Source organism: Pieris rapae, chromosome 1, assembly GCF_905147795.1.
Source record: "Pieris rapae chromosome 1, ilPieRapa1.1, whole genome shotgun sequence".
Lineage (NCBI taxonomy): Eukaryota > Metazoa > Arthropoda > Insecta > Lepidoptera > Pieridae > Pieris > Pieris rapae.
In genome coordinates this window covers 1,759,561-1,785,654 of record NC_059509.1, presented here as the reverse complement: position 1 = coordinate 1,785,654, position 26,094 = coordinate 1,759,561, and the positions used below count along the sequence as shown (strand labels likewise).

General features: G+C 32.9%; 2 protein-coding genes across 2 annotated transcripts in view; one reads left to right on the top strand and one right to left on the bottom strand.

Annotated features, from left to right (window-relative positions):
• Window positions 1–1,201: 1,201 nt before the first annotated feature.
• Window positions 1,202–2,718, bottom strand: LOC110999941 (forkhead box protein D3-like). Its single transcript, XM_022269235.2, has one exon. The coding sequence runs from the start codon at window positions 2,680–2,682 to the stop codon at window positions 1,789–1,791; it is 894 nt and encodes a 297-aa protein (XP_022124927.1). The 5' UTR covers window positions 2,683–2,718; the 3' UTR covers window positions 1,202–1,788.
• A 4,234-nt stretch (window positions 2,719–6,952) lies between these two features.
• Window positions 6,953–26,094, top strand: part of LOC110999924 (putative phosphatidate phosphatase) — an 88,940-nt gene continuing 69,798 nt past the window's right edge. The window contains exon 1 of the mRNA XM_022269215.2: window positions 6,953–7,298. Coding sequence (XP_022124907.2) covers window positions 7,187–7,298 — 112 coding nt within the window. The 5' untranslated portion in view covers window positions 6,953–7,186. The remainder of the gene's footprint in view (window positions 7,299–26,094) is intronic.

Below are 26,094 nucleotides of genomic sequence, written 5' to 3'. Positions count from 1 at the left end.
AGTGTGTACCTACTCATTTATTTTTGGTTCTGTGGGCAACAACGTGCTTAGAGTATGCCGAGAATTCGCGCTTTTGGTGTACTTCATAAATTTTTACATGGCAAGGGCAATTAATTAAAAGTTATTAAAATTAGGAGTAATTCCACAGTAGGTACTTCAGCTTAGCTTCATCGTACCTGTACGTCAGAAAGCGTAACCTTCCGCCGTTGCTTTTTGTTCTCACAGCCAGGACTATCCTGAAAATGGCACTTATGATTTGTTGTAATTTAGTTAACCTACGATTAACGGACCTTTTTCATAGTCCGATGAGTGAACTGTAAAAGTTCTATTATTTGTGTGCCTATAGTAGTTAAATTTATTGTATATTTTATGCTGATTATTTGCGTATATTTCATAAGTTTTATTCCCAGTGCACTCTTGTCAATTTAGGGTCGCCTGTTAAGGCAGGAGTGTTGTTATAAATAAAATAAATACTTTAAACATAATTGAGTGTTAAAATTCAATTGACTCGTTATATGCCGGTATAAAGTGAAATATGACCGTCAAATCAAGGCTGATAGAACATTACTTTAAAAATACAAAGCAACGGAATACAAAATCAAATGAAATTCTAACTGTGGTAATAATAGCTGTGGGATTGCAGACTCGTATATGTTTGACAACTAAAGTAAAAAAAAATTGTTTTAATAGGTGTGAGCATGACGTATTATATGCATTTCCTTACAGTTTCCAGATAAATCAAAACTTGGAGATTAATAAGAATGCTTGTTGGTTGACCTTGATTTGGGAACAGGTGGTAAATGATAGATCTATTTCTAATAGTTTAAACAATGAAGAAATATTCATAAGCATAGTAAAATAAATAAGTTAGGAATCGATTTGAATCCCGTGAAATATGCCTAATGTCTGTATTCCAATTGATTAAAAATTTAATAAGTCCTAAGTAATGTTTTTGGAGATCTAAACTAAAAACTTTTATTTATTTTATTAAGTTGAACTTGCAAGTTTATTTGCAAAAAATGTGCATAATTTAATTAAATATATAACGTAAACCTAATAGATATTGGAACAAAAGCCTTAAAAATCAACCTCTTAATATAATTTTACCCCTACAATGTTGAAATCCATTTTGTGTTTAAGTTGTAGTCAAAAATAAAAACAATACAATATAGAGTATTTTTAGTTTATATTTTTACAGCTTAACACTAAGATACATAAGTTACTACAGATAATATACAAGAAGTATTTGGCAAAATATGAAGTAACTCTATTCACTACTCTAATAAATTTTACAATTATTTACAATATTTTTACATTTACTTTGTACATAGTGACTAGACATTGTATCGCATCATATAACGTAAAAATATAACAAATGCTCAATTAGATGCATAATAAAATGCGTAAACACATTTTTTCATTACGACTATAATGACGCATTCCAAATATATGAAAAAATAACATAGATGAAAACGAAATAAATAATAGAATATAATAATTATTTTTTTAAGTTACTGTGCTACTAAATCGGACGAACTTTAAACTTACAATATTCTACAAATATTCTATTTTATTAACATTATTAGTACTTACACCACTTAAACCGATGCAAAATACGTAAATAGATTAAAATACTGGTAACTGCTTTGGTCAATTGGCAATTTGTCGGCTGGACAACTTTATAAATTTACATACGAGTATGACCGTTAACACACAATATGATTTAGTCCAAGTCTTAAACTATCGGGACGTTTAAAAGTAATTAGCAACGCACCCGTTTTCATACATTCATCTAGCCCAGTCATCCGGCGGGCTAGATCCTAAATGAAGCGGCGAAAACGCACTACGTCGCGGTTCAACGGCCTCGCTCTCTTGAGACCCTATTATTGACTCTATCGAGAAACCATTCCTTGATCTTTTACATCGAGTGTCAGTCATTTCTGGAACTCGCGGCGGCAGCGGCACAGGGCGTAATGTTGCCGGCGGCGGGCGCGGCAACGATAATAAAGGCGTCGGCGGCAAATAACATGGCAAAGGCAAGAGCGGAGCGTAAGCCTCTCTCGCTAACATCGCCACCACGGCGTGAGCATGTTGAAGCGACGGCGCTGGCCTCTTGTACCTCTTCCTACGCCGCAAGAAGCTCCCATTGTCGAACATATCCTCAGCCATCGGATCCAACGTCCAGTAGTTCCCTTTCCCTGGATTCCCCGGCTCCCGTGGTATCTTTATGAAACAATCGTTGAGGCTTAAGTTATGCCGAATCGAGTTCTGCCAGGCTGGAAATTTTTCCCGGTAATATGGAAAGCGTGTCATGATGAATTCACATATACCACTTAATGTTAATTTCTTATGCGGCGATTGGAGTATCGCCATCGTGATCAGCGCTATGTACGAGTACGGGGGTTTGATTAACTGGGACGAAGATTTCTGTTTTGGTTTCTTTGGTGAGCTCGGTTTGGTATCGATGGGGCTGGACGCGTCGTATCTCTCGGAGTCACTGGACGGTGGCGGGTGTTCTGGTGTGTCTTCGTCGACGGATACGTAGGTGTCATCCTGCTGGTATTCCTCCCTGTCGTCGCGGAGATAGTGAGGTAGGTAGAGTCTAGGCGGTGGACGCAAGTCGAGAGGCAAATCTCCCTCGATTATCATATCGCGGTAGCGGTTGAGATCACAATCTTCCATGCTGTCGTCACATGTCAGAGGTGCGTTGCAGCGCGCGGCGCGTTTGGGACTGCACTGGCGCGAGGTCGTAAGCGGAGGCCGGGCCGAGACTCCGCCCCCCGGGGGGGGCCCACTCCACGCGTTTACGTTTCAGTAAACACAACAATTGTCGTTATTATTACTGCGGGTCGGAGCTTTGTGCATGAATTTCAGGCCGTTGACTAATAATTATTAGTCTTCGTATCGATTCAACTTTGTTGTGGTATTTATTTTCTGTTACTGGCTTTATGCCAAATTGATACTGTTGTTGTCAATTTTTAGGGTTAAACTATACTTTATTATTTTAACGTTTAAACGACAATTCTTGAATTCTAAGATAATTTACATGTAAACGTACAAACTTCTTCAGAATAGATCTTAAGTGATTTTATACAATTCGAAACTATTCATTAAATCTGTACGTGTTTTAAGATTTATATTTCACTACCTTGAGCGTGATCTCTAGTCTACACGACTGCTAAATTACGGTAACATGAAATGTAAAAAATAAAAATCTTCATAGAATAAACGTAGAAAACTGAATAGAATCATAAAGCCGTGTAAAGGAAACGTTTACAAAGATATAGCGATCCTTTAATCCACAGCTAAAGGACTGTCTATTGAAAAAATCTCATAAAGAGAAATTCTTACACACCATTCAGGTATCTTCAAATAAAACGAGCTTAAAAAATATTCTCTGAGCGAATCGTTTCAACAATACGCAGCTCTAGAAACCCTCGTATGTGTTTCCTACCAAAACATTTACCCCTCGGGCGTTGAAGGAAAAGCTATACGTGCGAGAGGGACGCGCTATAGCGAGGATAGAGACGCAATCCGCCCGCAGCCAATAGAGAAGTGTGCCTCTTTGGGCGGGGCGCGGCAAAGCTAAAATGTCAGGGCGGGGCATTAGATCCTATTATTGTCTGGCAAGGCAAATAATATTTTGCACAATGTACACATTGGGTACGAGGGGGTGGTGGGTGGTTGCTAATTTATTCTCAACTTCGGTTACGGGTTGTTTTTCAGCTTTGCGAGGTTGTTATTTAAATTGGACGTTGCCTGTTATTTGTATGCGTCTATAGGCATTGTACTGTAATGAAGGAATTTTGCGTTTGTTTGCCATTGAATTTTACGATCTCGCTTCTCGCGGTTTTTGTCTTATTTTTGGTTACTTTGTACTGTAATACATATGTATGTGTAATACAACTTAGCTAGGCCTTTTCTTTAAATATCTAATAACTATCAATGGAATATAATAACAATCTTAAATATTTTTGTTAGGGTGTTGTACCAGTTTATTGTATATAATAACTTTGTTTTACTCAGATTTGGGAACTGATTTATAAATGTAAAATTTATTTCGTGTATTAGTCTCATTTCCTCCATTTCAAAGACATAATTAAATATAAAGTGTAGGAATCCTAAATTCTCACAACCATTTAAAAGAAGTATGGTTTATAGTATGTTATCTTTAAAAATCTATATTTTAATAACGTAGTAGGTATTATTTTGGAGTGTTTAAATGTATTTTTTTCACGAAAACCCCAAGCAATTTGGGAATATCAATTATACAAAAGAAACAAAACATAATAAAAACAAACGAAGATATTATTAATTGAATATTAACAGTAGCTTATGATTAGACAGATTCATCGTTCAAGCTGACTAGACTACCTCCTTCTTGTTACTGCAGTATAGCCGTCAGTCTCAGGAACCTCTTGTACGGCTAATCTTCCGTCTTTCCCTATATGATAAATAAATAAATTAACAATACGAAAGTTGTATAATCACAAAATCAGGATACAGATATTACATATAAAAGCGATAAAATTATAGTTTCAGTGTGTACGTCAAAAACTATAATGTAAGAACACTCTCGGATTAGAACAGGCGGCCTACAACCAGATATTATTGCGAGCGTATTGACAACCTATAGCCGTAAAAATCCCCTCGACGTCCGTCTTTCCACAAATGAGCTTTAAGTTTTACGCACTACCACTATGTGGAGATGCCCCGGGTCCACTAGGGTCCGAATAAAGCGGGCCAATTAAAACGGCTGACGATGCACTTTCCAACATTCTGAAAATGTGAGTGTTGTGGGCGGTGTCACTTTAACTTTTATTTTAAGATTTTCAGAAATGATTTATCAGAGATTACAAATATCAAATACTTTAAGTGTTATGGCGTATTTTGTGCATACAGCGTGGCGCTTATTAAACATGGAATTTAATTATGTACAAATATATTTTAAGTAATTTATAATTAAGTTATGGAAGAGCTGGAAACCCTGACACAGGTATTTTTAACTTAAAAGGGTTCCCAAATCTTACACATTGTCATCGTCCTTAAAATGAAAAAAAAAAACCATTTTTATTTATAATATAAGTAAATTTAATTATTTGGAAAATCGAGTAACAAATAAAGACTAAAACATCAATATATAACAAAATCTCAAAAATATTATGGAAACTCTTTTTTCGAACAAAACTAGAGCCTAAACTTCAAGTACTTAAGCTTACAAAGGACAGGCTAATCTGAACAAGCTAGCTTATCTATCGTACAGAAATGTTTGCTGCGAGATCCAAGCATCTTTGACGGATTACGAAGCCCACCGTCTTGTTAGCTATTAGATTATGCTTGGAAATAATATGCAAAACATGTTTGTGTTTATCCAATATATGACCTTGTAGAGGTTACTTGTATTAGTAGGAAAGGAGGATAGAAAATTATTTTAATAATTCATTTTCTTAATATATCGTATGGGTTGTTTACATGACTTCTTAATACAATCCTTTATTAATTACGAATGTATCTTATAACTATATGAAAGCTGTTTCGTTTTACTGCATAATAATTAATAAATAACAAAAGGACTGTATGCCATTTCGATGTCGTGCTCTCAATAACCGTAGGGCTATTGTCGCGACCTTGAGATCGAGCGATACAAAAGCTCGCATGGCTTTTGGATTTTCTCTATCGGAAAAATAATATTCACCAATTAAAAACAGTTATTAATTTGAACTTTTTACTTTTTTTAAATTAACAACAAACAAAATGATTTATTACTTTACCGACACTTTTCTGATTAGACATTAAATAATATTAACAAATGCAATAAAGCCCTTTACAAATTAAAATATGTAATACCAAAAAGTTGGATTTAAGTGACGGCTGCATTAATTTTATTTTATTAATTGCCCTCTATCGATGTGTTGTAACACTAACATCTATTAGTATTAGGTTGTAAATTTTTATCTGTTACAGCGCCCTCTAGCAAAATATAACGTCTATGTGGATGTCTATATGAACATTTTGTCTGCATAACAACCAGTGAGAGCTATATATATTATTTTTAAAGTAAACCTAGATGGCAGTATAAACCAATTTAAAAAGATACTAATAATTATGAAAATGGAATTCAATGACAATAATAATTATTAATCTAAGGCTACTATGTAAGCTCTTCAAACACATAAAAATTACTTGAAAATTGGTAAGTAAATATAATATTGAAAAATGTAAATCAGAACGTGTATTATCATAAATTCTTGCTATTTATTATACTTTTGTTCGACATATTTTGTCAAATATAATAATTATGTCATTATTATTCATAAACTAATTACTTCCACATCTTAATGTATGAACTTGTACGAGCAATACTTAATAATCTATATGGTATATCTTTAATTAAGTAATGTTTCTGTAATTAAGTTATTAATTAAGTTACAGCGCCCTCTAGCAAAATATAACGTCTATGTGGATGTCTATATGAACATTTTGTCTGCATAACAACCAGTGAGAGCTATATATATTATTTTTAAAGTAAACCTAGATGGCAGTATAAACCAATTTAAAAAGATACTAATAATTATGAAAATGGAATTCAATGACAATAATAATTATTAATCTAAGGCTACTATGTAAGCTCTTCAAACACATAAAAATTACTTGAAAATTGGTAAGTAAATATAATATTGAAAAATGTAAATCAGAACGTGTATTATCATAAATTCTTGCTATTTATTATACTTTTGTTCGACATATTTTGTCAAATATAATAATTATGTCATTATTATTCATAAACTAATTACTTCCACATCTTAATGTATGAACTTGTACGAGCAATACTTAATAATCTATATGGTATATCTTTAATTAAGTAATGTTTCTGTAATTAAGTAGTTCTCAAAGGCCTGATAGCGTAATAGCGAAACTGCGGCTATTAGTTATGCAGTTCGTTTTTGACGCTCGTCTCTGCTTTTACCGTGTAGCTTCTCGCTACTCGTTATTGGGCGCTATCGTGGGGCACTGGGCAGTCGATACACGCATGCGCGTGTAATTTGACGTGTTTAAGTTGACGTTTCGATTTTCGCGCTTTGAAAACCAGTTTCATTGACGTTTCGTACGGTTGTGGTGCATTTTAAAGTAAAAGTGTAACAAAATTATAATTATTACGCGTTATTTAAATAAATTATAAATAAAAATGGAGAGAAATGAACGTAAAACTAATTCGCGTACTCATTCAATCACCTTGGATCGTGATTCTAAGTTTTTATTGCGAAAAGTTCTCATGGATTTCGCTGTACTTTTTATCGGTAAGTTTGTTTATATTTTTTTTGCTTTAATGAATGCCGCGTCGTATAAGTTAATACGTTTTGAGTTTATCATAAAACGCCAGATATATACTTATTTATCAAAACAGTAAAACACATGCAATTAGAGATAGTACGTGAATAATGCAGCCCTTATTTTATGTAACATTTTAGTTTTTAATGTCGCACTATTTATATCATTTACATTTTCATATGTAATGAGTGCTCATAATGGTAACTAGAACGGATACTAGTTACAATTTTTGCGATTCATATCATTAACAACAACCTTCAATATTGTATCAATACATTATTTTTTAATTTTTAATACTTCATACCTACACTCAAGGAGTTAAATTAAATGATAATACATATGTAAAACTGTAGTATGATAATTCACATTAAATTAATAATTATTGTTATATTACCTTATCTGCAACCAAATAAAAGTTATTATATTTAATACAAGTTAAGTGAATAGTTTGTTGCAGTAAAAATGCTGCAGTTGCATTACTACTTGTCTGGATCGATGCTAAAATATTTATTATATTACATTTTGTTGTTATTTTAGATTTATTGTTATAATTTTAAAATTGCTGAAAATATAAAAAAAACTGTATTTGCCTTTCACAATATATTATTTAAAAATTATATAGTTAATTATATAGTAAGTATATTAAAATTTCTTTCTTGAAACAAATTTTGGTACATATCTTCAACTAGTATTTGATTTTGTATATGTATAATGTATCAGTATAGGAGCAAAATGTTTAATTTAGTTATAATTACTACAATAAATATTATATATAAATTGTTAAGAATTTGTGATGCAGTCTAAAATTTCTTATATTCAAGTATTTTTCAAGGGGTATGTAAATATGTATATATTTAATATGTAAAAGTTATTGATTTTGTGAGTAGGATCAATTATCATAACTTTAGAATCAACCTAGGAAAAAAAAATTACATAAGAAAGCTACACTGTGGCATATTTGATTGAGAAAATTTTTAATCTTGTATTGGACATTTTAGTAATATGTTTACCTTTTAAATTAAAATTTAAAATTTTTAATCACTCTCCCATAATATATTGAACTATTTTTATTGACTTGCAACATGAAATATAATTTATTTTATATACTTGAGTACCAAACAGTGACATTTAAGATTAAAATTTTTGTAATATCTCATTTTACCAATCTGGTATATAATTTACACCAAAAAAAAACATTGTTGACTCTGAAAATATAGTTAGACTAATATATAATGTAAAAATAAATTTAAAAATATCAATCGTTCAAAATCCTAAACATAAAATTATTTTGCCCAGTTCATATTCCTTGTAACATAATGTACTTGAACCAATCAATGCCCTCATTGTACGATGGGAACTTCGACACCGTGTGTGCAACATGCATTAATGCGTCAGTGTAAACTCGGTTAATGCACGATTCGGTTAATTCGATGTTCTGTTGCATTGTAATTAGTGGCCAGCATGAATTAAAAATTAAAAAAAAAAACTTGTCGTGCGTTCGCTGTTTTTCGTTATTTAAAATGGTATCTTTATACTTCCTTGGCGTTTCTTTGATCGTCTGACGCCTCCGCACCTATCACTGAATCCTCGCGCTGGTACTTTACTATAATAAATGTGTTATTAAAATATTGATAAGTTTTCTGATTTCTACTCTTTTTTTTATAGAACAGGGGGGCAAACGGGCAGGAGGCTCACCTTATGTTAAATGATACCGCCGCCCGTGGACCCTCTCAATGCCAGAGGGCTCGCGAGTGCGTTACTGTCCTTTTAAGAATATAAAGGGCTTCCTGATTAATCTTCCGCTTAGTTACATCAAAATGTATCAAATTTGACATACGTGAACCGTTTTAGTTCTCGTTTCTGAATCTCACGCAGAGATTTGGCACTAAGTGTGACTCTACGTACATACTACTGGTACGAAAAACGAAATGGATTTTATATACGGAAGTATTTTGGAGTTTTACATAGAACAGGAGGTGTTTACCTACTCGTTTGAGTAAAACTTGATGTGAAGTAAATTGCGGGCTGTAAACAATCACTCCTTGCACACTTGAACTCTCAACCCCGTAGTGTATATATATAAAAAATATTTTTTACGCAAGATATTTGTATAACGGCGTAATAATAGTGAAACATTCATGATCAACAATAGTCTTAGCTCGAACTATAGACTGTATTAAAATATTATTATAGTCTTTAATTTTAAAAATCTTCCCGTCTGCCAAACTTCCTGCACGGTCGACGCCTTAGGGGTGATGTTGACCTGTCAAAGGTCCCTGAGAGGTCATTCTTTCATTAGAATTTCTCGTTAACATACAAAAAAATATAAATTATCTCATACCTAATTTCTATATGCCAAAAAGTAATCGTAAATTTAATTTAACTAATAAAGTGTACGCATATGTCATGAGAAACGCATTTTAGAGCCGGTCAAGAAACAGAAAAATTACCAAATAATATTTAGACATTTAAGAAGTAGAATAATTTTTATATATATATATATATATATACTATACTACTATATTATAAGGACCATACCCTATCGTTTGCCTATATTTGACTAATATCAATGTTAATAAGGTTCGATCCCCGGCTCTGCACCAATAGAATTTCTTTCTATGCTCGCATTTAACACTCGCTCGAACGGTGAAGGAAAACATCGTGAGGAACCGGCTTGCTTAGACCCAAAAAGTACACACACAGACGGCGGATGACTTGCCTATTAGATTGACAAATGACCGTGAAATAGACACAGAAATCTGTGTTTCAGATCTAACAATGTAGCGCCACTGGTTCATTTCATATGTCGATAACTCTTCTATAAACATGCAAAACAAAGAAATCGGTGTCGGTTTCTGACTTTTAATATAACACAATACTATTATTGTTTTGTTTATTGTTCATAATAGGATTACGCCCGATAAAGGTTACAGTGAATGAAATTAAAAATTATACCCGATAAGCAATGAAAAGCGCCACTGAACTGGCGATTATTATTACTAGCGACCCGCCCCGGCTTCGCACGGGTGCAATGCTGATACTAAATACACTACAGAAAATCTGAACGTTGTATATAAAAATGTGGGTTATCCATAAGAGATAGATGAAGAAATAGAAAAAAATAGACTTTTCTGTAGACCAGACCTTTTTCAATGTTTACAATACTTAGCACATTATTTTGATAAAACTCGTAGAGTTCAGCCTGCGTTTGCAATGTAAGCGGAAAAAATGTAATTATTTACGACATCACATTAGAAACCTCAAAAATAACAGTAATTCTCCACTATTTAATGTATGTTATTATACATATAAACCTTGAATCACTCTATCTATTAAAATTTTTGAAAAACCGCATCAAAATCCGTTGCGTAGTTTCAAAGATTTAAGCATACAAAGGGACATAGGGACAGAGAAAGCGACTTTGTTTTATACTATGTAGTGATAAGCAATCAAAAGCGCCACTGAACTGGCGATTATTATATGCATATTATTCAACGTTCGTTTTAAAAATTTGGAACTAAACATATTTCAGTATTGGCGGGATTTTCAAAGTAGTTTTTCAAAAGAGGTGTTTTATTTATCGCTTTTGTAAATTAAAAAATAAAATACTTATGCCTAGGTTTTAGACCTTACACAAATTACTATAGGTTTAATAGTAGACTTAGAAGGATTGCAAACACTAAGGTTAGGTTAAAAAAGACGAGTAAACAGTAGTAGTTTAAAAAGAATACTATTCTCTCGGCCTACACCCTCTGTCTTCTTTGCCGATGAGTAAGGATGCCTACAGTTTCAAATTTAATGACGTGGTTTAAGTGATACCTGTCTATCTTATGTTCCATAGTAAACCTGTTTATTTATTTTTATTTTAAACATACTTAGTGGTAGCACTACTAAATATTTTGAGCAGAGCTGTGTTGACCTAGTGGCTTCAACCCGGAAGTCGTAGGTTTGATCTCCGGTCGTGCACCAATGGAATGTCTTTGTATACGCATTTAACATTCGCTCGAACAGTGTGAAGACGGCGTGTGTCAGGCATAGGGGGCCGATCTGCTTGCTTATTCGATTCACAAGAGATCGTTTAACAGATACATAAATCTGAGGCCTAGACTTAAAAAGGGATGCGCCACTGAATTTTTTTAACGAAATTTTACCAAGATCCAAAAAAGCTTAAGTAATTTTTAATTTTGCTTCAAAATCGGTCCGCCATCTCTCTGATCCATTCTACTTGAAGCCGACTGCTAATATGAAATCTGTTTTACCACGAATAATTTCGCGTCAAAACACGCTCGTTATCATTTTAATCCCAGGTTGTGGCAGGAGCCCGCAGGATGTGAACGTGAGTGGCAGGTAATTGCCCCACTGTCAAAACATCCGACGAGATTCGCCTGTCAGATTAACCGTATCCGCTAAAGAGTCCTGCTGGAACTTAAAAATGGTAACCCAGAAATAATGACGTTTGATTGACGCTGTGGTCTTTTAAATAACCAGGAGCAAATAACTTGAAAATGTAAAGACAATCTGTATCATCTTCATCTTTCTGATAAACGAGCTAGGTCTGGATATCACACATTAAAATCGATTTGTATTTAGTTTTTTGTAAAGAAAAATTTATTAGTAATTTTTTTTAATATTTGTATGATTGAGAGCCTGCCTCTGGATTTCTGAATCATGATCATTTTTCAATCTAATAGACAAGTAGGCAACCTGAGCAAGTCTCCATTACCTGACACACGCCGTTGACTTTTTGGGTCTAAGGCATGTGGGTTTCCTCACGATGTATTCTATCACAGTTCTAGCGAATATTAAATGCGCACATTGAAATAAAGGCAATTGGTACACAGGCGGGGATCGAACCTACGACCTCAGGAATGAGAGTCTCACGCTGAATTCTGAAACCACGAGCCTAACACCGCTTCTACAGCGTCATTTGTTTTTACTCGCAGAATAAACGCTCACTTAGATTATAAGTGGCATCGCAATCGCAATGATGCCTTATCTTTATTGTAAGAACATGTTGCCTCAACCAATTAGCGGTAAAACTTATTTAAACATGAATCTTTAACACACTTAAATTACTATTTACGATAAGACAATTATCAAAGTACCAATATGGTTTTAACTTGAAGTGATTTTTAAATGTTTTTTCTAGCTCCTGATTTGAGTAAAGGTTTTAATGAAAAAAGAAATATTGCCTAATCTTTGATAATCCATGCTGTAGGTTTTATTGAATGATATTAAAACATATGTTGTTTTTGAAATAGAAAATATATATTTTGAAAAATACATAATATGCCACAGTTTGATAGTTTGCTAGTTACAGAGGGAAAACAAATTATTGGATTTTCCCCAATTGCCCCAAAATCAGTCTGATTGCAGATGGTTTAAACAGACATAGATCTGTCTGAAACATATTAATTGTCCCGTAAATAGTTCCGAGTAATTAATAAAACAATCATAAAAAAATAATGTTGGCCTATTAGCGACAATTATATTTGCTAAGAATAATTACACGAATTAATTTGGAGTGTAATTAATTAATTAATTAAATAATTTATCGTTGTGACAACATTTCATGGACAATTAACGTATCCACTATTTTTCCGAACATTATTTTTGTCAGAAATCTATTCCTTCAAATGTACTTATTTTGACGGGCAGAAAAACCTTATAATAAAAAAACTGCCAATTCGTATTTTGAATATAGAAGCTGTACGTTCCACAGATAATTAACTTGGTTGATTGAACTTGGAAGGTATTTTGTACTGGCGTAATTGCGTCCAAAGTTCTCACGTACTTTGTCAATATATGGCTCCTATATCCTTACCACTTAACATCTGGTCCCTTTGATGTGTGCAAATACTTAATGACGAGATAACGCATCCTTGAGTACAAGTGTTTAATTTGTAGGCCAGTTGTCGCTTGGAGTGTTATTAACAATATCGATTTTAAACACATAAAAGGTTTTCTTAGTAAATTTAAGTTAATACATATTGGCTTCGAAAGTATGTTTGGATCTCAATTATGTTGTGGTCTAAAAAGATATTTCACCGTTTCTATTTGTGTTTTTTTTAAACGGATGGACATAGAACAGAAAATTTGTTAGTCATTTGAGATCTAGGTAGACTCTTAATTAAGTTATTTTTGTTTGTTACCTTAGTTTAGTCATAGTATATAATCATCTCTGTGTATACTTTCTATCCAGATAGTGACCTGTTACCACAGGACATTTATATGCCCATTATAGGCACCAGCCTCTCACACAGATGGTTAATTTTAACCTGCAACATTTACACCTGTAAAATACAATGTTGTGAAGAGGCAAATTAGCTTTTCCTAGAAAACGAATATATTTCTGTTACAGACTCATCACTGTTTTCATATTTTACATACAGGTCGTAATTACTACAAATCGTTAATATATATATAGCGTACACATTTACAATTATTTTCTTTATTGAAGCTGCGACTCTACGATCACGACTTAGTCACTGTAAGAGTAACATTACGTCGCGTGAATTTGCAATATTCTGTATTTTGAAATATAGCTAAATCACGTCGGACAAAGATCATAAATAATGTTCGTAAGAAATGAGAAATAGAGTCACTGTAATGATAAATGATATGCTCGATTCAATATTTCATTCACTTAGATTTGTGTGAGATGGTCCTATCTTGACAATTTTGATCTATGGATTCTATCCATAGCATTTTATTTAAGCAAATTTTAAACTGGACCATGCCTATTGAATATGCTGTGAAAGATCGTGCTGCGTCAGACTTGCACCAGATATGTCTTTATTATTCAATTTTACATATGAATAAAAGTGATCATAAATATGATGAATCATAGATACTATTCACTTGTAAATAGAACTCAGTAGTGCGCTAAATAAACGACTGTCTATGGTAAGCAATGATACGACTGTAAGATAGATGTATGATCGGATTTGTTTTTAGTAAAAATTAAACTATGGAGTACCTAACAGTGTATGTAGTCTGTAGCCGTCTCAAGTATTGCATTTGCATTTGCAATTCTTACTAAAATAGACACATAAATTACCATATTATGTTGAGAATACATTAACTGTAATTTACTTTCTGTAACAGATAAAATGGGATTTTATAATTTTCGTTTCTGGTCTATAAGCCGTGGTCTGATATAAAAATTATAAAATGTTTCTCTAACTATGAACGTGTGATTCGAATACGTAAATTTCTTTCGCCTTGGGTGTTTCATAATTCGTACATTATCATTCTCTTCAATCCTTCCAACGACCCAACTCATTACTCACTCGTGTCTTGAATGACCTGACGAAATAGAACGTGTAACCCTGCCCTTTATAAAATACTAGCAGACTCGGCCAAGCGTTGCTGTGGCTAAGGTTTTTGTTATATTACATAGTAGTAAATTAATCAAGGGAAACCGTAGGAGAACTTATGTGAAACGTTGGTACCACGACACGGACCTAAACTAAACTACCTTTAACTCAGCGCCATCTGTTAGAATTGTATCAAATAATAAACAAATGTTAATGTTATCGTAATTTTAGTAAGGATGCCTATTTTTTTAGAAAATGAAATATAGCCTATGTCACTCAGGAATGATGTAGCTTTCCAACAGTGAAAGAATTTTTCAAATCTGCCAAGTAGTTTCGGAGCCTATTCAATTCATACAAACAAACAAAAAATCAAACCTTTCCTCTTTATAATATTAGTATAGACTAGTGATTTTTCGTGACTGATCTACACTAATATTATAAAGAGGAAAACTTTGTTTGTTTGTTTGATTGTAATGAATAATAGGCTCATAAACTACTGGACCGATTTTAAAAATTCTTTCACCATTCGAAAGCTACATTATCCACGAGTAATATAGGGTTCCGTAAAATATTAAGGTTTTTCGGACACAAGGTGTAAAAAATCAACCAAAAAAGTTACTTATTATGCGTACCCTGCCTAAACAATTAAATATAGAACCATACAATGTTCTAAGTAATTGTAGATCTTATAAATATCTACAAAAAAGTCCGCGACACACTATCTATGTCGAGTGAGGCACAATAACCATAAATGATATACATGGCAAAACGTCGTTAGCCAGCTCAGCTAGTAAATGAATAAGGTAATATGCAATACTCCAATATTACAAGGACAAATAACATTTGTCGTAACAGCGTAGGAAGGAGAGAGTACAGGTGGAAATGAGCTCTGCAATTTCTAACAATTCTAGTTTTAATGAGCATTACGACTATTATGCCTTTGTCTGGCCTGTTAATTAAAGAAGTTTCTCTTTTGACTGATTGAGTTTTGGCAACTCGCCATTTCAAGTGCTGTGATGTTCAATAGACAACAGACTTTAGTGTCTTTCAATATCCGTTCAACAATAGTCACTTTCGCGATTTTAGCAATAAAACATATTATTACATACTACGACAACATAATTTTGAGAGTGTAGAGATAACGAGAGATAATACTACAATACTACTATTACTAATAGTTATAAAACAGGTATTATAATTATCTTATTTACTTACTTATCAATGTACAAGCAAAGACCTGAAAAATGAATTTTTAACCACAAATATTTAGGCGAGTAGTATAATATGTCTACAAACTTTAAATGTAATAATGTAAAGGTCGTAATTTGATACCTAACATGACTGAAACTTTCAAATCACATCAATGTTTACAACTTGGTTTAACAGGTAGCCATAAGCTACTAGCTTTTATATAAAAAAATCGCTTAACGATAGGGCTGACAGTGTGTTAATGAAATTAAATTTCTCTGTTCAGTGAATTATATCATGTAACATTGATATTCGGTATTTTAATAGTTTTTGACATGTGATAGCTTCACTGCACTTGAGGGTTTCATTTTATTTATGCTCTTTAATTCAAACTTAATATAACTTCATTAATATAGGTAAATAAGGACACTTATTAATGTCAACAAAAAAGATGATTCCAAATTTACATTTACAACCAGTTTGCAAGTCAAGGGTGTAGAGCGGGAAAGGAGAACTGGCAAAAACTCTCCGCCACTCTTTTTAATCGAAATTTTTTAGATCCGAACAAAACATCGATAGTACAGTGAACATCATACTATAATTTTAGTCTAGGGTGATGCAACATTATTAAAAAAAGTGTGGGTATAATTTTGGCGTTCTATCGAATTAGTAGTAACTGTTAAAATAGAATAATGTAGTGGAATAAATAAATAAAGAATAAAAAAGAGTGTGTGTACTTATGTACACGCGTTAGAAGTTATATTTCATTGGCGTATGGAAAAAAATAACTAAAATGCAGTAGTGATTAACGATAAATATTAAAATTCTTAATTAAAAATAATTTATTTACTTACTTACTTAATTAAATAAATTACTAAAATAATATTTATTTATTCACACTGTTTAATTGTACTGTTACGATGTCTAAATATAAAAATACTAGAATATATAACTTGTTATCGATTTTCATGCCACCTAGACTAACTTCACGACGTAGAATTCAGGTGCCGGTGTGCGCGCATCGTAAAAATTCACTCTCATCATTTTTCTCCATCGCCCCAAAAGAAGTATAACTTCATAGATTTTATAAAGTTCAAGTTATATTTAGTAGTTTGCAGTGCATTAATTAGCCACAAACAGCATCCGTACAAGGCACGTATTTTGTTTCGCATATTCCTAGCTAATTTTGTCTAGAGTCAAGTTTCATATGCCCGCTTTAACTAAACGCAGGATGGCACAGTTTAAATTTATGCGAAACGTGTTAAAACCATTTCCTTATTGTTCCATGAAATGGGAGCTCGGATTCTTTTACACTTAATTTTATCGCGTTTATATGGGTTGTTGATGAAATTCGTATAATAGGGAGCTATAAAATCTGCTAGCAACAACATTTAAGTTTGTTCCAAAATATTAAAGACATTAACAGTGTTTAACCAATAACTGTATGGGTAAGTATAAGATCAAATGATGAGCCTTTTTATATTTTTAGAATTGATAATATAATTAAAAATCCAGTGGCGTAAAGTTTTTAGTCAGAGTTCTGTATGTATCTGTTTCATGATCATTAGTCCATCTAATAGGCAAGTAGATGATCAGCCTCCGGTGATACACGCCGTCGATTTTTTGGGTCTAAAGCAAGCTGGTTTCTTCTCGATTTAATTTCTTCACCGTTCGTGCTAATGTTAATTGTGCACATAGAAAGGCAGTGCATTTAGTGCACATCCGGGGTCGAACCTAGGACCTCAGGGATGAGAGTCGCACACTGAAGCCATTAGGCCAATACTGCTCTTAAAATACATTTACTTACATATAAAAATAAAAAAAACAGTTCTATATCTGTTTCATGATCAATTGCCGATATAATAGGCGAGTAGGTGATAAATGATAATATTATTATTAGTTAGAGGCCTCACTTACATATAGTTTAAGTGAGGCTGATCCAAGTTGATGGCTGATGCTAGATTAAAAGCTTAGTTATTATGATTTTAATTGTGATTTCCATAAGATTTATGATAACAAATAAATGAGAAACTTTACGCATATGTTAATTTTCTTACATTAATTAGCATTCTCATCAGTCCCTAGTTTTACTTATCAGCCCCTAGATCCCTAAATTATATAGACTATAGTAGTTAGTTGTCTTATCAGTACTTTGCTATTCCCGTCAGTCCATAAACGCTCAGATTTGTAAAACTGTAAATTTCTCGTACTTAATAGTATATATTTGTTGTGACTTGTTCTTTTAATAATGGTACAGTTATTTAAATATGTATCATAAATAGCAGTTAGCGATCTATTTTGAATTAAAAAGTTATTTTTTAAGTTACCCTATTTCTATGTGGTGTGTGGTGGTGTGGTGTGAGTATTATTAGCCTATATGAAACGTAGCTCAAATGTAACTCGTGCTTAATTAAAATACTGTAACATAATTATTCAATTAAAATACCTGCCATAAAAGGTGAACAAACCAGTGTCAAGGTAACCGATATTTTACATAATGTTCTATTTAACTGGGACCACCAACGAATCGGAATCGATTTTCAAATGAGTTCCTATTAAGGATCGATTGCTATAGAATCGATACATGTTACGAACAGCCATAAATATATATTGGATAGAAAAATGTAATTGTATAAGGTTTGATGTATAGTCGTTAAAAAGGTTGTTTATTGTATATCGAAATATTGATATTGCTGTACTGTGTAAATGGATACGTCTTGTAGAGATGTTTGGACTCTGCATCTTCTACCGCATTTATATGAGCCTTCAGAGTTGTTTGCATACCTGCAGCTGAGCCGGCTTTTTCACGTGGGTGATATTAAATGCTCGTTTGCCCCTGTTATATTAAAAAAACACGAACGGCGAAAAAAATCGTTAAGAAAAGAAATCTGAGTTAGGTCAAAGAAAGCCTGCAAATACAGCGGTCTAGGCTCTGAATATGATTTTGTCCCATTCGGTGTCCTAGTGCTATATAAACTAAAATTATATTTTTAACTTATTATATAGGTCAGAATTATCATTAACTTAATATATATATATATATTATTATAATTAAATCTTATATAATATGATTATATCGTTTTGTGCCCATATCTATGTAGCCATACATTACCTAGGAACCCCAATTTAGTGCATTTCTCATATACACTAGATTGCCCCTAATGTGTGGGAAGTGAAGAAATTAGCGCATCCCCGGAGGATAATTGCATAGGCCAATTCGTTCAGCATCGTTGCCTTTACGATGTAAACGCTTGAAATTGTTTCTAATAGCTTTTTGATTGTATACTTTATTTAAATTGATCTATAGGATATATTTAATAGATAATGGACCATAAAAAGATTAATAGACAATTTGTCGATTTAGAAAATTTAACATAAAAACAAAAGAAAGCTGAGAGTAGTGTTTATTGCCATATCTAATTTTTTGTAAAGTGGAATCATGTTTTTATACATTCATTCGTTACATAGCAATTAACATTTAATTATTTGGCTTATATTATGTTGTTGTACGCGAGTGATTTGAGTGATATATAGAGTAAAACTAAAATCCTCTATTAAAGCACCCAAGAACCCAACAATTCCGATGGACTGGCCAAGTCTATAAGTCTACAAAACACGAGGGAAGATGACGGAGATTTGCTATATTAATATGTATTTCGAAATAAATTCACAATTAATAAAATGATCCTATTATTTAAATACAGAACTTAAATTGAAATATTTTATTTTAAATAACAATATCTATTTGACATAATGACCTGAGATTCGTGTAATGGCACAATTTAAATATCTTGCATTAAAATGCTTTGATTTCGTCTCATGTTTTATCGTAAAATATGCCTTGATGTTATCTGTTATCAGTACAATTTAAATAATAAACACGACAGATCAAGGTAACGACGAAAAAGGTTAGTTTATTACGCACATCTAAAGATCTATTTTTGTACGTATTTTATTAAATGTTTAGTCTGCGTATTACATATTACAACTATATAATATAACGACTAGTAATTTGGTAACTCTCGTCTCTGGATCCTTAGAACCGTCAATTTGTTTATTTATTGTATACATAATCGGAAAAAAAGAAGTAAATTACAATAGTGTGGTGAAAGCATAATCTGGATTCTGGACATTGTTTTTAACCAATAGGTACTTAAGAACCAAATCGACTTACATTTCTCAAAGAAAAGAGCGTATTCTTAATACTTAAAAGGCCGGCAACGCACTCGAGAACCCTCTTGCATTGAGGGTGTCTCTGAGCGGCAGTTTCACTTACCATGAGGTGAGCCTTTCCCGTTTGCACCCAGTTGTATACAAGAATATTACCTCCACGTCAATTTGTCGTAATTAAAAAAGAATCGTCGTAATTTATTTTGAAAAAATTCTAAGAGCTGTCGCGATGTTCCCATCGCAAAATATTGATGTCAGCAATCGCTATTGATAATTAGAACTCCGAAGTAAAAGCAAAAGCTAGTACTTAGCTAATAGCCGACACGGCTATTAACAAATCAATCAACACTAGGTGATAATAGAACCAACCAGGGTGGCGGCGAGAAATGACATTATTGCATGAATACAAAACTTAATCAAATAAAAAACTTTATCAAGATACAGATTGAAAGTAATGAAACAATCTCGGTGTTATGGCTTGGTCAGAATTTATGGCTTCTTAATGCTTCACACCCACGAAGATGGAAATATTAGAAAAGTTTTATGTATTTGTGTATATGAAGAATTTTAATCATATGTATATCTATACGTAGTTTTGTGACAGGTTATACAATAATCTATAAATGTCAAAAAAGTCAAAAAGTCAAAAATCGTTTATTCATATAGGTAACATAATAAAAAAAAATTACACTTATAAACGTCAAAAAAAAGAAATAGACATTAAATGCTCCTAATTTTACATATACTGCCAGTTCTCAAATCGAGGGCGTAGAATGGAAGAGAAGGACTGGCAATAAACTCTCCGCCACTCTTTTTTATCGCCAAGTTTTTTCTTTTACACAACGTTAGTAAGTAGCTGCAATCATTACACCATGTTCCATATGACATCTTGAGTAATAAAGAATAATAAAATAAATTAAAAACAAAGATTTGTCCTCCATCAGCAGAAGGCATAGTGAAACGGGAGCACGCACTTACATACTCGTGAGAACAACACACAAATACGTAGTAGAAACAACTATTATCACCGCATACACGAATTCAAGTACGACCAGTCACCACAAGTAGCACCCGTTCACGACGTATGCATGGCCAGACATCGGCCACCTCGCCATATTTTAGGGAGAGAGGCAACCCGACGCATGGATCGCAATGTTGTCGAGAATATAGAAAATTCCATAAATATTATATTGGTAAATAGTAAAAAAATGTTACTAGCAGCTTCTCAATCCGATGCGTAATCCGGTCAATAATCATTTTTATGTTTTAAAACTGTCTGTAGGATGTTAATAATTATATAATACTAGCGGTCCGTTCCGGCTTCGCACGGGTGCATATTTATGTTTTAACCATTTCTAAAAATACAGTATATACGGGCATTCCTACGTAATATTGTTTTTAGCAATAGTGTATCGCTGGCTGGATGACATCCACGGGTAATTTCTAAAAAGATCTTATCGTCAGTGAAATTCCCTGATTTCACTTTCAAATTTCAATCACAGACAAATTTCTTGCAATTAAAATAGCCTATATGAATCAGTGTTAATCTTGCATTCTAATGTTGAAAGAATTTTTTAAATCCATATGTAATTATTGGATGTACCAATTTTCTTTATTTTCTTTTTTTGAGCTGTTGTAATATTCCCACCTTAAGCTGTTGGCTACTTAAATTGTAGGTTACGTGAATTCGACTGCACACAGCGGGAATTTATTAATTTATTGCAAAGATAATGATTGCCCATGCTAAAGTGTGAGGTCTGATATATGAAAGCAATAAATGAAAAACATTACAATTAATTTCAAAACGCACTCCTTTACAATTATCCTCGCCTTAATCGTCGATCATAAATACGGCAGTGGATTTATTTAATAAACGAAAACAATCGCGTAAAGCAATGAATTTTTTTTAAAGAACTATGAACTTTCCTACAATATAGATACGGTTTCAATTCATTTGTCTCTTTCCCGAGGTGCATTGATGCATGTTGAAATGGACCTAAGGTTAATGCAGCAAGGTTTAATTTTGCGAAACGTCTAAAGATTTACTATTAACGATTTGGTCAAACTGACGCGAATAAAATGGCAACTTAAAAAATACTGAAATTTCCTAATTGAATTATTTAATACTAATTTTATTAAGTGTGTGTTTTTTTAAATTGGAATTAAGAATAAACATATGTTATTATTTGGGAAAGGAAGTATCAGACGTTTGTAGCGACATCTTTACCTGTATTTTGAATAGATTAAAAAAACTATTTGAAAAGCCATCACCTGTCAACGCACACCATAAACTTGTACCTTGGTGATCATTGTTAGCGTCACAGTTGTGCAAATTCTTAAGAAAGGACATGTCTGATTTATCAAAGCGTCTTCTATTATTTCGCAATATCTCATGGTTTTTACTTTGGCTTTGTGATGAAGCCCTGGCAAGACATGCTATATATACCTACATATATATACCTACCACGATAAGGGTATCATAATACCAAATCTAAAGATTTTTTCATCATTGTGTAAATAAAAGTTCACGAAAATCTGAATTATAATAATTTTGTTTGAAATTGACCAAAAATATAGTGTTATTATTTCGATACTTTTACTGAGCTTACATTGCAAGTAATAACGTCTAATAAGGCAAAAAACGATAGTCGGACGAAACCAAACTTTCTAACTCGATACGATTAGTAATTACAGTAATCACTGCTATAATAAGCTGACCGCAGGAAGTAAAAGTCGATACTCAATGGGTTGTGGTTGAAATCGATACTTGACAGTGTTATTCGGGAAACGCGAACGAGTACGATACTTCGACCATATTTATTAGTAATCTTAGAGCTACAAATTGTAGATGAAAACACGGATAAAATTCCTATACAAAATATTCTAAACAAGTAAACTAAGTACATTTACAGATATAAAAAAAAATGTTAGCTTATTTATTTATTCACACTTCGTTGCCAAGAAACACAAATAACATAATACATAAAAATTACAAGGGATGCAACGGGCGGCCTTATCGCTAACAAGCGTTCTCTTCCAGGCCACCGTAGCTTAGTAACGTCATAAACTTGACATCCCCTCTTCTTTTTGCTTTTTCTTGGATACTATTCTAATAATTGCCAATTTCTCTTGTCTTCTTATAATGTGCCTGCTACGAGTACATGAATTTAAATCTATAAGATAATATTGCTGATCGCTGAGATGACAAATTTTCGGAAAGGTTCCTTGATTTGTCTATGCACGCACGGCGTCTATCCGACCAATAACAACTCCACGTCTTGCCCCTCCATCTTATTTATTTTATAGTTTCACTCCCATTTCAAACTCGTTATTTCTCACTAAATGTTTTGTATGTACTATAGACTCACATAAATTTGTTCATGTTCATTGTATTGCATGCCTTTTTGTGTAGCAGTTATTAATGTAAGGGCCGGATTGAACACGCCTCGCCGCCTCCGCAGACATAAATAAACGTAAGATACCTTACAGCAATGGTGTTAAATGCATTAATAATATTTGTATCGTGTATTGTTAAGGTTTTATATGAATATGCCTATACTAGTATTGAAGTAAACAAATACGACAAAGCTAGTCGTTAAGTGTCCAATTCTACCAATTCGACTTAGGGTCCTTCAAGAAAAGAGCGTACCAATTCTTAAAAGGCCGGCAACGCACTCGCGAGCCCTCTGGCATTGAGGGTGTCCATGGGCGGCGGTATCACTTAACATCAGGTGATCCTCCTGCCCGTTTGCCCCCTGTTCTATAAAAAAAAAAAAGTGTAATATTAACTATTCAAATCAGTTCAACTTCCGTCGTTCCACAACTGGGCGTTTCAACGGCAGCTTTTGCCGAGAACCACCGCTATTTGATACCAGCTGCCCACTACTATTTCCTTAGCGTACCAATTCTTAAAAAAGCGGAATAGCATGTGCCTGTGACTTAAAAAAAGATTCTTCTGAGCGTTTTAATTTCGATTTACTTATGATTCTCATACAGTAACGAATATGCAGAAATTGTAAATTAATAGTAACTAGTTAGTTAATAAGAATGTTACTTAACATCAGGTGAGCCTCCTGCTCGTCTGTCTCCTGTAACATAAAAAAAATAAACACGAGAAATTCAGAAAATCTTAAATATCATATTGAGATTCCGGAAGTGAGTGGAGATTATACTGAATACGTAATTTCGTGATTTTCAGACTTGTTCGAAACGAATTACAGTGAAAATTGTTAAGCCTTGTTGAGGTTCAATTGCGCATAACCAGCACTAGAGTAAACTGCAAATACATAATTGTATCTTGTATGGGGAATGATTCTAGGTTTGTGCACACAGTGCGATGGCTTTTGAAGGCATTTGCACGATTTTTCTTTGCTCAATTAAAATTAAACGAAAGACTCATGGTATTTACTACGGAATTGCTTCACAATTAATTTTAAATAATCCTTCGTTAAGGACAGGAAAATCATAAGTTTTTGCTGATCTGTTTCTTCGCCGTTATAAATGTTGGCAGTTAGTATCGTGATTGTAATAAAATTTTATTTGATTACAATTGTATGTATATAGTGACTACATTATACATATTTTATAGTAGATGGAATAATAATATCCTTACGGAAACCTTACGGAAATCTTATAAATTGAGCTGTATACAAATCAATATAAAAAATAATTGATTATATTTGAGAATGGTTCAGATTAACAATTAGTTAATGTTTTATTTATAATTGTTTTAGCATTTAAAACGCAATGGACAACGTCTTAGTCCGCTAGTGTAGCCTACTATTTTGATATGCTATAATGCTACTTGTGTAGCTAGTGTATCCTGATAATGAATTTCGCCCGAGCGTAAAGCCGTCAATGTATTGTATATTTTATTACTCACATTTTGTCTCCCTTATAATGAAACGTTAAAGCTTTTACCGGCTCTGAAATTTTTGGCTTTGCAAGTAAATCATTCGTCAAACGAGGCGGTAATAATTTATGCTAACTAAAACCACATCATTTTTTTCATCCGAATTAATTCGCAATTTACGAAAGTAATGACGAAAATATTTGCGTTTTCTTTTGTTTTAAGCTTAAATACTATTTTCAACGAGAAAAGAACATAATTTAAACATTAATCAGTTTAATGTCTTAATTAAGCATTTCTCTTTACAAGATCGTATCAATGTTTTCCGAGTAAATATACTGATTTAACAAGCATGTAATTAACATGTTATTACAGTACGTATTTATGACGATTATAGTATTATTTTGCCTAGCGGTAGAATAATATCATATTTTGCAAATGCATGACTTTCCCTAGCCCGCAAAATCTTGCCAATATACACCGGGAATAGTTATAATTACGCCATGTATTGGGCATACATCTATGAGATCTCATAATCAGATCAGAATATGTTCGATTGTTAACGTGAGATTTTCGATGTATTTTGTAGATTTTAGAGAGACATTCTGTATACTACTTTATAACTGAAGTACTTTTTTGTAATATTTAGGTATGTAACCTTTTTAATAGACCCAAAAAGTCAACAGCGTATCAGGCCCAGAAGGCGTATCACCTACTTGCCTATTAGATTGACAAATGATCATTAAACTGATACAGAAATCTGAGGCCCAAACCTAAAAAGCTTGTTTCAACTTTTTAGTTATCATTATTATATTATAAGTGTTTGTACGCGTCGGTGGTATTACCACACACATATTAGAGGTGTGGCACATTGGTAATAATTTGTTTCACTTGTTTCTTGCTATAAATAAGTATGTAATTTCGAATGAGCCTGTGATGACGCCCAGCGGAATCACATACGTACGTAAAGATATTGAGGAACATCTAGAGGTAGTAGAGAAAAAAACTTAACATTTTTTAATTTTTTTTTTTACTTTGTACAATCAGGTTATTTTGCCGCGCAAACAAATTATTTATTTGTCAATATATTTACTATATTGCTTTTAATTATTGCATTTTTCTTATTGTGTGTAATAGTCCCAGTGTGTAATAAAGTTATTTTGATTCGCGTTATTTTGTTTTAAAATTTGTTCTTGAGCTTACAAGTTGTACTTTCTGTCTGTTTTTGTTATAAAGTCT

Excerpts from the sequence above, each read along its gene's own strand:
- LOC110999941 (XM_022269235.2), bottom strand. The coding sequence starts at position 2,682 with ATGGAAGATTGTGATCTCAACCGCTACCGCGATATGATAATCGAGGGA.